Source organism: Scyliorhinus torazame, chromosome 13, assembly GCF_047496885.1.
Source record: "Scyliorhinus torazame isolate Kashiwa2021f chromosome 13, sScyTor2.1, whole genome shotgun sequence".
NCBI classification, from domain to species: domain Eukaryota; kingdom Metazoa; phylum Chordata; class Chondrichthyes; order Carcharhiniformes; family Scyliorhinidae; genus Scyliorhinus; species Scyliorhinus torazame.
The window spans coordinates 150816991-150829769 of NC_092719.1; the positions used below are offsets into that span (position 1 = coordinate 150816991).

A 12779-nucleotide genomic window follows, 5' to 3' on the forward strand; every position below is an offset into this window, starting at 1 on the left:
CAGAATTTGTTGCCCACCACAGAGACTGAATTTATGATCTGCCTGAATATATGAACTCTCTAAACTCATGGACTGATTGTTTCGTTACCCTGGTTATTTATTCGCTAGTTTGTACATAGTTATTCATGTCCCGTGTTTTGTTACATACAGTCTATCTGCACTAGACACCTTTCCGTGTAAATATGTTAGAATTTTTGTATATAGTCCTGTAAATATGCTCACATATTCTCCACATAGTCAGGAACATTCACATACCACACTACTTATTGCCACGTACACATATTTGTTTTTCAAAAAGGGGAGATGTCATAATATACACACAAGTATATGATGGTGCAGAGACAGACACTGACTGACACACTGAAAGACCAATCAACACACAGAACACAGCAGCCAATCACCAGACAGGACACGGCCACTATATAGCCAGAGGGCACTAGTTTTCCCACTCATTCGGGATGCAGCCTCTGAGACAGCCAGAGCCCGTGATCAGTAACACGAACATCTACCATGTGCGAGCAGTATAGTTTGGTCAGGTTAGCCTCAGGTCTCCAGTCAACCTAACCTAGTGTCAACCCACAGTGCAAGTATGTTTAACAGCTCATAGCTAAATAAAATAGTTGTACTTCTACACGTGTTGGTAGCCTGTCTCTCTCACTGCTATGGTAAACGCAGTCCTAGACCCAGCATACCCAACACATCAGTGACCATGGGTCTATAAATATCTTTTTAATTCAGCATGGATACAGATCATTACTAAGGTGAGAAGTTAGCAGACAACCTGTTCCTGATGTTATCCTGGAACTGAATGCTGAATGACAGTAGGAACTCATGAGCTAATTTTGCTTCCCTTCCTCACATATCTGCCCAGGCAGCAGAGCTGAGATTAAGATCCCCTATACCATGTATGTTTTTACAAACGTAACCAGTTCAACCATGGTGCCTTTTAGTGTTTGTGGCAGTCTCAATCATTGAGTCTGTGTAAATTATTTGCTAAAGTCTAAAAGCAACTATTTCGAATTCCTGTAAGCACATGTATCCAGTTTTAAAGATGGCTACATGATCCCTGTCGTTACTATAAACTCCAGGCTTAGTGCATTCCTGTCTGTTCGCCATTCAGACAACGCCCGACAGTAAATATTTAGTTCTCAATCTCAGGGGTTTTTGTGGGCCTTTTCGGGTGGCGCAGTAGTTAGGGCCCACTGCAGAGCGTTGGGCCACTTGAGGCTTGAGGAGGTTACTTGGCAGGAACGATTGGAAGGTCGGGGGTAAAGCACGTCAAATTCAGCAGCCAAATCAAAAGTTCCCACTGGGTCAACAACGGCAGCCTGTTTTTAGATCTCTTCCCATCCCAATAAATAACCCTCAAGTTTGCAGCATGTTCATGTCCCTCCAACGCCACTATGAACACATATAGATAGGTTAATATTTACGTCGTAAATGCTGCGTCCCAATTTGTTTCAGCTTTGGGCGAGGCTGCCAAGCGAATGTTCTCGAAAACCTTCCATGACCTGTCGACTGAAGGGACTGAGCTGAAGTGAGATGTCAGAGTGGCTCCTGCAGCTGACAGAAGCTTCTGAAAAGGGAGCTGCTCAGAAGGCTGCAGTGCACAAAAATACTTTGGCACAAGGTTGTGCTTAATATAGATCTCCGGCAGATAGGGATTGCTGCATTACTGCTTCGGGCTGTACTGTGGGCACTTTCTCCGGGAGCATCGAAGCACTTCACAGGGACGGCAAAGTCTCCAGCTGAAGCCCGAAGTTGCCCAGGAATCTTCTAATTGTTGCACTCCAGCAGGCACCATGTCAGAATGCAGCCACGAACCCGATGATACTGAGTCCAACTCTGGGGAACTGGACGAGGACGAAATCCTCGCGACTCTGTCCCCCGAAGAGTTAAAGCAACTGCAAAACGAGATGGAAGATCTCGAGCCTGACCCGCTTGTGCCCTTAGGGCAGAGACAGAAAGACCATACAGACAAGGCTCCCACAGGCTCCTTCGATCACAGGTCCCTGATTGACTACTTGTATTGGGAGAAGGAATCGAGCCGGCTCTTGGAGGAAGAAAGGATCCCGGCCAATCTGCTAGAGAGTGAGGTGAGTTTGTACGGGCTGGAGATACGGCACATCCAATTAAATGTAACCCATTTCCAGTTCTCCCTGGTGACGAGGCGGACCAGAGTGAATCTGGCTCAATGAAACCCATTGTAATCATCAGAAAAAATGGCAATTTGTCGGAAGCAATTCTGAAAAAGTTTACTAGACTAATACCAGGAATGGGAGGGTTGTCCTTTGAGAAAAGGTTGGCGAGGTTAGGTTTGTTCCACTAGAATTTAGAAGAGCAAGAGGCAACTTGATCGAAACTTTAATATCCTGAGAGGTATGGGCAAGGTGGGTGTGGAGAGATTGCTCCTTGTTGGAGAATCTAAAACTAGGGGTCACTGTTTGAAAATAAAGGTTTGCTCATTTAAGACGTAGATGAGGAGAATGTTTTCTCTCAGATGGTCATGAGTCTCTGGAGTGATCTTCCTCAAAAGGCAGTGGAAGCAGAATCTTTGAATATAAGGTAGAGCAAATTGATTATTGATTAACGAGGGGGGGGAAAGTTTATTGGGGGTAGGCAGGGCTGTGGGGTTGAATTTACAGTCAGATCATCCGTGATCTTATTGAATGGTGGAGCGACTCAAATGGCCTTCTGCTCCGAATTCATGTGTTCCTATGATAATAATATTGTTTCCATTACTCAATATTCATTCTGAGATATTACCACTCCATCACATAAATGGACCATTATCCTTGTATCGAGATTTGATGTTACTGAATTTTAGTATGTGCTCTGTTCTATCGCCCTGTGGAATCTAACCCTATGCCTGTGAGGTATACAGTCAGATATATAAATTAAAAATAAGCAAGTTCATCCTAGTTCTGCATATCAGCTGGTTATAAAATGCTAATTAATTTCCTCATTCAGTTCCCAAAGGAGTTTACGCTGTGGTCCTTCAAAATGCAACAGTAGTATTCTTAATAAAGTGCTTAGAAAGATTTCTAAATGGATCAATTTCAATCCCTATGGGAGGTTTGGCTTCAGTAGTGAGTGACTTTTATAATTTTTATACCTCAGCTTTATCAGAATTAAGAAACTCTACATTACTAAAAGCAAAAAAAACTCAGACAAAACTAAAAATCTCTTTTCTCAACAGCAAGCTGTGGCAAGAAAAACTGAAGATGAACCACGAGTTGAAACGGAGTTCGAGGGAGCAAAGAGTAAAAGTGACACAAGAAGCAGAGATAAAGAAGACGGAAGTGGCAAACATCTGAATGGAAATGGTCAGTGGCCTCAACAAGTGGAAGATGATAAACCGGAGAGTAAAGAGATCAAATATAAATCAGAGAAAGAGAAGGAGACAATGGAGATGATGAAGCCACAGCAAAACAAAGATGTGCCAGTCACTGAACCGGAGCCAGAAGATGAGGGTATTAACCAGCCAGAGAGAAGAGGGAAGAACAATCCTGATCAACCCACCAACCAGTGGAAGATTGATGATGCCATTCCCACGAATAACAAGGAAGAGACAGGTTCCCTCACTGAAGAGCAGCTTGAAGACAATGATAGCAATAAAAGCAGCAAAGAAGACAATTCTACACCACCAAACAAAAGCCAGGAAAATACAGAGGTGAAAGCAGGCAAAGGGAAGGCAGGAAAGAAGCTAGGATTGGATAGTAGTTTCATCAAACTGACTGCAAGGCCTTCAGGAAACCCAACGCTTTTAGATGAGTCACTGGCAGATATTCGCAAAAACAAACCTGACCTTACAGAGGTCAACCTGAACAATGTGGAAAACATCCCTAAAGATATGCTTAAAAGCTTTGTGGAAGCTCTGAAGAAAAACAAGTATGTCACTACATTCAGCATCACTAACACAGGCGCCGATGAAGAAATTGCTTTTGCCATAGCCAACATGCTAAGAGAGAACAAGAAAATTGTAACTCTCAATATCGAGTCCAACTTCATCACAGGCAAGGGCATTGTGGCTATCATGAGGTGCTTGCAATTCAATGAGATTCTCACTGAGTTGCGGTTTCACAACCAGAGGCATATGTTGGGTCACCATGCCGAGATGGAGATTGCCAGACTTCTCAAAGCCAACACCACCCTACTGAAGTTGGGTTATCACTTTGAGCTGCCAGGCCCCAGGATGGTGGTCACTAACTTACTGACTCGCAATCTAGATCAGCAGAGGCAAAGGAGGCTGGAGCAGCAGAGAAACCAGTTTGCGCAGGAACAAGAAATGATGGTGAATGCCTGTCAGAAAATCTCTCCTGGCTTGCTGGAGATGTTGGGTGGATGTGTGTCCAGTCTCTCCACCGACAGTGAAGACCCTCACCTCCCACCAAACACCTTTTACAATCGTCCAAAGTATAATGTTCAACGAATGCAACTTAGAAAATCTCCCAAAAAACAGAGTAAAAATAAAGCTGGTCAAGGCAGAACAGATGGAAATGACAAGTCAAACCTCAAGGCAATGATAAGGTCACTGAAGCCAGTTCCCAGGAGTCGACAAGCACCTTTAGTTGAAGATACTCCCCGAGACCAGTTGTTAAATGATATTCGTCAGAGCAACGTGGCTTATTTAAAACCTGTGAGTAATATTTTCATAAACCCCAAGTGGTGTTTTGTAATTTATTTCCAATCAAAACCATTTAGCAGCAGTCAATCATAGCTGGCATCAATTTCCCCTGTGCATTCAGGATTTTTGGTTAACATCAAATTAAATTTCGTACATTTACAAAAGCCAAACATACAACTCAATTCATTTTAAAACCCTAGCAGTGTCGAAACAAAATCTGACAGATACCGGAAATCTGAAACAAACTGCCAAACATTGGGAAAACTCAGCAAATCATAGAGCTTTGTAAAGAAAGGTAGGAGGTCTTGAGGTGCAATGGGTAGCGTCCCTGCCTGTGAACCAGAAGCTTTGGGTTTGCGTCCCACCCCAGCACTTGATAGCCAAGGAAGGTGCGTCCATAATGCAGTCAAACAGGTTGAGTGGGTCATCCGGGAAATCCTTCAAAACACGCCAATGGCTGGTGGTAAGAGCGGAAAGAGCAGGAGAGGCACTTGGTTAGCCAAGCTTGATGTGGAGTAGCACCACTCATGCTATAAGCCCCTGGCAACAGTCTAGCGACCTGTTCCAGGATTTACTAGTCATGGAAACAGATGAAAGTCTACTTTAGTGCACCACTAGGTGTGGGAATGGAAAGAAAGGAGTCTATTGATGTTTCAACGTCGCTCTGTTAGAATTGAAGGATATTGCAGATGATTACTTATCTTTTTGGATTTGTTGAACATTCTTTATTCCAATCCAACTCAGGTCCCCTCCCTCATCTCTTCAAAAAACCTAAAATAGTATTTATCTGGACAGAAAAACAAAATTTTACATAGGAAATCAAACAAGGATACATTAACCCCATTTTTAACCACTAAATACAAAAGTGGGGAAAATGCCCCCTTTTAACAAAAGCGTAAATCAAAACCCCCCCCCGCTGCTGTTTCAACCTCCACCTAACGATCCGCGAGAAAGTCGAGGAACGGTTGCCACCGCCTGGAGAATCCCTGCACAGACCCTCGCAAGGCAAACCTTATCCTCTCCAACTCAATGAACCCTGCCATGTCATTGATCCAAGTTTCCACGCTCGGGCGCTTTGCATCTCTCCACATTAGTAGGATCCTCCGCCGGGCTACCAGGGACGCAAAGGCCAGAACTCCGGCCTCTTTCGGCTCCTGCACTCCCGGCTCGACCGAAACCCCAAATAGTGCTATCCCCCAGCTCGGCTTGACCTGGGTGTTCACAGCTTTGGACATAGCCCTCGCAAAGCCCCTCCAGAACCTCTCCAGTGCCGGGCACGTCCAGAACACATGGGTGTGATTTGCTGGGCTCCCCGAACATCTCATACATCTGTCCTCCACCCCAAAAAACCTGCTCATCCTCGCCCCTGTCACATGCGCCATATGTACTACTTTGAACTGTATTAGACTGAGCCTGGCGCAAGAGGAGGAGGAATTGACCCTGCCCAGGGCATCAGCCCACAGACCCTCATCCAACTCCTCCCCAAGCTCCTCCTCCCACTTGTCCTTCAACTCCTCCACCGAGGCCTCCTCCGCTTCCTGCAGCTCCTGATAAATCGCTGAGACCTTGCCTTCTCCAACCCATACACCCAAAATCACCCTGTCCTGAATCCTTTGTGCTGGAAGTAGCGGAAATTCCCTCACCTGCCATCTCACAAATGCCCTCACTTGCATGTATCTAAAAGCGTTTCGGGAGGTAACCCAAATTTCTCCTCCAGCACCCCCAGACTAGCAGAAGTCCCATCTATGAACAGGTCCCCCATCACTTTAATTCCTGCCTGATGCCAACTTAGGAACCCCCCATCCATCCTGCCCGGCACAAACCTATGATTATCCCGTATCGGGGACCAAATTGAGGCCCCCACCTCACCCCTACGTCGCCTCCATTGCCCCCAGATCTTCAATGTCGCCGCCAGCACCGGGCTCGTGGTGTACCGTGTCGGCGGTAGCGGCAACGGTGCTGTCACCAGCGCCCCCAAGCTAGTACCCACACAGGACGCCGCCTCTAGCCTCTTCCACGCCGCCCTCTCTCCCTCCATTACCCATTTACAGGATTATCGCCACATTAGCTGCCCAATAATAACCACACAGATTCGGCAGCGCCAGCCCGCCCCTGTCCCGACTGCGCTCCAGACACACCCTCTTCACCCTCGGGGTCTTGCTCGCCCATACAAACCTCCTGCTTATCCGCTTGAAAAAAGCCTTGGGGATTAGGATGGGCAGACACTGGAACACGAACAAGAACCTCGGGAGGACCGTCATCTTGACCGACTGCACCCTACCCGCCAGGGAAAGTGGCAACACATCCCATCTCCTAAAGTCTTCCTCCATTTGGTCTACCAACCGTGTCAAATTAAGCTTATGCAGGGCCCCCCAGCTCCTAGCTACCTGGATACCCAGGTATCAAAAGCTCCTCTCTGCCCTCTTCAACGGCAGCTCCTCTAGCCCCTTTTCCTGGCCTCCCGAATGCACTACAAAGAGCTCACTCTTCCCCACGTTGAGCTTGTAGCCCGAGAAGTCCCCAAACTCCCTAAGGATCCGCATGACCTCCGCCATCCCCTCCACTGGATCTGCAATATATAACAACAGGTCATCAGCATACAGCGACACCTGGTGTTCCTCCCCTCCACAGACCAACCCCCTCCAGTTCCTAGACTCCCTTAATGCCATGGCCAGCGGCTCAATTGCCAGCCCGAACAGCAAAGGGGACAGGGGACACCCCTGTCTCGTCCCCCGGTACAATCTGAAATATTCCGATCTCTGCCGGTTCGTAGACACGCTCGCCACCAGGGCCCTGTATAACAACCTGACCCACCCTATGAACCCTTCCCCAAACCCAAACCTGCTAAGCACTTCCCATAGGTACTCCCACTCCACCCAATCAAAGGCCTTCTCCGCGTCCATAGCCGCCACCACCTCCGCTTCCCCTCCCACTGATGGCATCGTAATCACGTTCAGGAGACTCCGCACATTCGCATTTAACTGCCTGCCCTTCACAAACCCTGTCTGGTCCTCATGTATCACTCCCGGGACTCAATCCTCGTAGCGAGGACCTTCGCCAGCAACTTGGCATCTACGTCAAGGAGCGAGATCAGCCTATACGAACCGCACTGCAGTGGGTCCTTATCCCGCTTTAGAATCAGCGAGATCAGCGCCCGAGACATTGTCGGGGGCAGAGTCCCCTCCTCCCTCGCCTCATTGAAGGTTCTCACCAGCAACGGGCCCAACAGATCCACATACTTCCTATAAAATTCAACCGGGAACCCATCCGGTCTCGAGGCCTTGCCCGCCTGCATGCTCCCTAATCCCTTAACCAGCTCCTCCAGCCCCATCGGGGCCCCCAGGCCAGCCACCTGCTCTTCCTCCACCCTCGAGAACCTCAGTTGATCCAAGAACTGCCGCATCCCCTCTCCACCCTCCGGGGGCTCTAACTTGTACAGGTCCCCATAGAAATCCCTAAATACCTCATTTATTTTAACCGCACTCCGCACCGCATTCCCCCCCCCCCTATCTCTGATTCCTCCAATCTCCCTCGCTGCCTCCCTCTTATGTAACTGATGCGCCAGCATCCGACTCGCCTTCTCCCCATACTCATATACTGCCCCCTGCATTTTCCTCCACTGAGCCTCTGCCTTCCCCGTGGTCAATAAATCAAATTCCGTTTGGAGGTTCCGTCCCTCCCTCAGCAGCCCCTCTTCGGGGGCCTCTGCATAGCTCCTGTCCACCCTTACTATCTCCCTCACCAACCTTTCCCTCTCCATCCTCACTCTCTTCTCCCTGTGAGCCCTAATTGAAATTAGCTCTCCCCTAACCACCGCCTTCAGAAACTCCCAAACCACACCCACCTGCGCCTCCCCATTATCATTGGCCTCTATGTATCTCTGAATGCACCCCCGGATCTGCCCACACACCCCCTCATCCGCCAACAGTCTCACGTCCAGGTGCCACAGTTGGCGCTGGTCCCTCTCCTCCCACAACTCCAACTCCACCCAGTGCGGGGCGTGGTCCGAAATCGCGACAGCCGAATATTCCGTTCCCTCCACTCTTGGGATCTGTGCCCTACTCATCACAAAGAAGTCTATCCGTGAATAGGCCTTATGTACATGGGAGAAAAAAGAGAACTCTCTGGCCACCGGCCTGGCAAACCTCCACGGATCCACTCCCCCCATCTGGTCCATAAAACCCCTTAGCACCTTGGCCGCAGCTGGCCTCTTACCCATCCTTGACCTGGATTGGTCCAATGCTGGGTCCAGTAGCGTATTAAAGTCCCCCCCCCCCCCCCCCCACCCATTAACAAGCTCCCCGCTTCCAGATCCGGGATCCGACTCAACATGCACTTCATAAACCCTGCATCGTCCCAATTCGGGGCATACACATTCACCAGTACCACCCGGGTCCCCTGCAACCTACCGCTCACCATCACGTATCGACCCCCATTATCCGCCACAATATTCAGCGCCTCGAACGACACCCGCTTCCCCACCAGTATTGCAACCCCTCTGTTCTTCGCACCCAGCCCTGAATGAAAGACCTGCCCTACCCATCCCTTTCTCAGCCTGATCTGATCTGCCACCTTCAAGTGCGTCTCCTGAAGCATAACAACGTCTGCCTTCAGTCCCTTTAAGTGCGTGAACACCTGGGCCCTCTTGACCGGCACATATAGGCCCCTCACATTCCATGTAACCAGCCGGATCAGGGGGCTACTCGCCCCCACCCCCTGCCGACTAGTCATCCCCTTTCTTCGGCCAACCACGTGCCCACGCCTCCCGCACACTCCAGTCCCCCAGGCGGCGCACCCCCGCCCCGACTCTCCCTTTTACCTCCAGCTCCCCTTCGGTCAGTACAGCAGCAACCCAGTCCCCCCCCCCCTCCCCCCCCCACTCCCAGCTAGACCACCGTCTAGCCCCCTTGCTCCCCCATTGCACTCCCGTAAGTCAGCTGGCACCTGCTGACCCCGGCCACTCCCGCCTTTGCCAACGGCCCCCCATGTGGAATCCCCATCCCATCCCCCTCTTCGGGCCGATGTGGGCACCCTTCCAGCACCGCCCCTCCCCTCAGCCCCCCCCCCCCCCCCTTCCTCAGCACGGGCTAAAAGCCCTCGTTTTCCACCTGGGCTGGCCCCGCCCCTTATGGCGCAGCTCCTTTCTCCTCCAACCTCAGCCCAGTTCCTCACGACCCAGGGCCTCCTGCCCCCCTTCGCACATGGGGACTGGCCTCTGCAAAACAGTACCGATGCCCACAAAACCCACATATCACATTCACTCACCCCTTCCTACTCCCCAGCTTTCCCACACAACAGCGAAAAAACAAACCCAACCCCATATCAAATCCTTAGTTCGAGTCCAACATCTTGTTTTGTATAATGGTCCCGCCTCATTCGGCGAATCAAAATAATGGTGGCGATCTTGAAAAGTGACCCACAATCACGCTGGCTGCAACAGCCCGAACTTCACCCCCTTTCGGTGGAGCACCGCCTTGGCCCGGTTGAATCCAGCCCTCTTCGTAGCCAGCTCTGCACTCCAGTCTTGATAAATACGGATCTCCGTATTCTCCCACCTGCTGCTCCGTTCCTTCTTCCCCCATCTCAGGACGCACTCCCTGTCCATGAAGCGGTGAAACCTCACCACTACAGCGTTTGGCGGCTCATTGGCTTTAGGCCTCTTTGCCAGGACTCTGTGAGCCCCATCCGGCTCCATGGGCTGCAGGAAGGCTCCCGCGCCGATTAACGTGTTCAGCATTGTGGCTACATATGCCCCAACGTCGGACCCCTCCAACCCTTTGGGGAGACCCAGAATCCGGAGATTCTTCCTCCTCGACCTATTCTCCAGGTCCTCGAACTTTTCCTGCCACTTCTTGTGCAGCGCCTCGTGCGCCTCCACTTTCACTGCCAGACCCAGAATCTCGTCCTCGTTTTCAGAGGCTTTCTGCTGCACCTCTCGAATCGCCGCCCCTTGGGCCTTCTGGCTCTCCACCAGCTTTTCTACCGGCGCTTTCATTGGGGCCAGCATTTTTGCTTTCAGCTCCGCAAAGCAGCTTTTCAGGAACTCCTGCTGCTCCCGCAAACCATTGCACCCACGCTGCCTGGTCTCCACCCGCCGCCATATTACTTTTCCGCAACCGCTCTCCTCTCTGCTCCAACACCACTTTTTTAATCCATCCACTCCTGGTCCACTCCATACAATGCTGGGGGAACCTTTCTGCTGCATTCCCACCCCCGGAATCGTCGTCCAAGTGCTCCATACAATGCTGGGGCTCCTCAAAAGGGCCCAAAAGTCCGTTCTTGGCGGGAGCTGCCGAACGTGCGACCTACCCAGGCATAGCCGTAACCGGAAGTCTCGTGCAAACTTCAGTAAGGTACTGCTTTACCATCATTCCCAGGTATCCATTATTATCCATTATTCTCTATTTCAATTCATAATCTCGCTCAGGTATCCATTATTTTCTACTTTAAAATGTTGGTCAGTACTGCATACAATCAAATTTTTTCTGCTATTAAGAAAATTCTTCAGAATTCATTCCCAATTTTACTTTCGCTTTCAACTTCACTCTTGGTGTAAGTGTTTTCAACATATCGTGTTGAATGCCTTAAGATCTACATAAACGTAAGATGTACAACTTAATGAATATTCAGCATGCACAGATTAATGAAAATCCAGCATTGCATCACTCCTCCTAACTCGATACAGATGTGAGATAACAAAAAGGTACAAACTGCCGCTGAAATAGACATATTCATGATTGCTATTTGACCTTATCACAGTATAAAAATATCAGTAACCGAGACCACTTCTTTCCTTACACCTGCATCACCGGCAAAAGCAAATCTATTCCTGCCCCATGCTGTAACAGACACTAAAATTTACCATCCCTCCAAAAGATATATATTTTGACTCATCCAAAAAATCACAAACCATAACAAAGTTTATTTGTAAGCCACTGGATAAAAGCAAATTACTGTGGATGCTGGAATCTGAAACAAAAGAGAAAATGCTGGAAAATCTCAGCAAGTCTGGCAGCATCTGTAGGGAGAGAAAAGAGCTAACGTTTCGAGTCCAGATGACCCTTTGTTAAAGCTAAATGACAGAGAAAGTGGGAAATATTTATACTGTGGAGGGAGAATGACAGATGAGTCAGAGCCACAGAAACCCAGGGAAACCGGGTGCTAATGGCCACAGAAACCAAGGGGAAAGAGTGCTAATGGCAGTCCCCAGAGAGGACAAAAGATGTGAAAGGTTGTCCTTGATTCGCTGGCCCCCGCCACACCTCTCACACTCATCTGCTACCCCCTGAAAGAACTCATTCCCGCCCGAGGCATATGCACCTTGTGCACCACCTTCAACTGTATTAGGCTCAGCCTTGCACAGGAGGAGGACCCATTTACCATACGCAGTGACTCACTCCATACTCCCCATACTCCCCAATTGATCACCCGCCCAACTCAGCTTCCCATTTCTCTTTGATCTTCACCACCTGCTCACCTCCCTGCTCCCCCAGCTGCTTGTATATGTTATGTTAGAGACCTTGTCAGCACCTTGAAAAATCAATTTAAGTCTCAGAAAGCACTTCTAACACTCTAAATCATTGTTGTTGCACATTATTATCATATTGCATCCAGATTTGATCAATGAGCTCACAAAAAGACAGGGGTATCTTGCAGAAGTCATTTAAATCATAGAACTTACAGTACAGAAGGAGGCCATTCGGCCCATCGAGTCTACACTGGCCCCTGAAAGAGCACCCTACCTAAGTCCTCAACTCCAATTCATCCCGGCACCCCAGCATTCTCACCTAACCTTTGAACACTAAGGGCAATTTAGAATTGCCAATCAACCTAACCCGCACATCTTTGGGCCGTGGGAGGAAACCGGAGCACCCAGACATGGGGAGAATATGCAGACTCCGCACAGATAGTGACCCAAGCCGGGAATCGAATTTGGGATCCTGGTACTGTGAAGCAATAGTGCTAATCACTGTGCAACCATAGGACTTTGGTATTAATTAAAATCAATGAATTATGAAGAGAAGTTAAACGTGGAAGGACTGAGTCCGCAGCCGCCACGCTGCGTTACCGATGTATGATAGCACACGCGACCGACGGCATCAGGAACTCGGTTGTTTGAGACTGGAGCATGGGGGGTGGCCCTCAGGCAATG

At 49.3% G+C, this 12779-nt stretch overlaps 1 protein-coding gene across 1 annotated transcript in view; it reads left to right on the forward strand.

Moving 5' to 3' along the window:
* Window positions 1-1542: 1542 nt before the first annotated feature.
* Window positions 1543-12779, forward strand: part of lmod3 (leiomodin 3 (fetal)) — a 31456-nt gene continuing 20219 nt past the window's right edge. The window contains exons 1-2 of the mRNA XM_072472279.1: window positions 1543-2096; window positions 3200-4639. Of these exons, the coding sequence (XP_072328380.1) occupies window positions 1803-2096; window positions 3200-4639 (1734 nt within the window). The 5' untranslated portion in view covers window positions 1543-1802. The remainder of the gene's footprint in view (window positions 2097-3199; window positions 4640-12779) is intronic.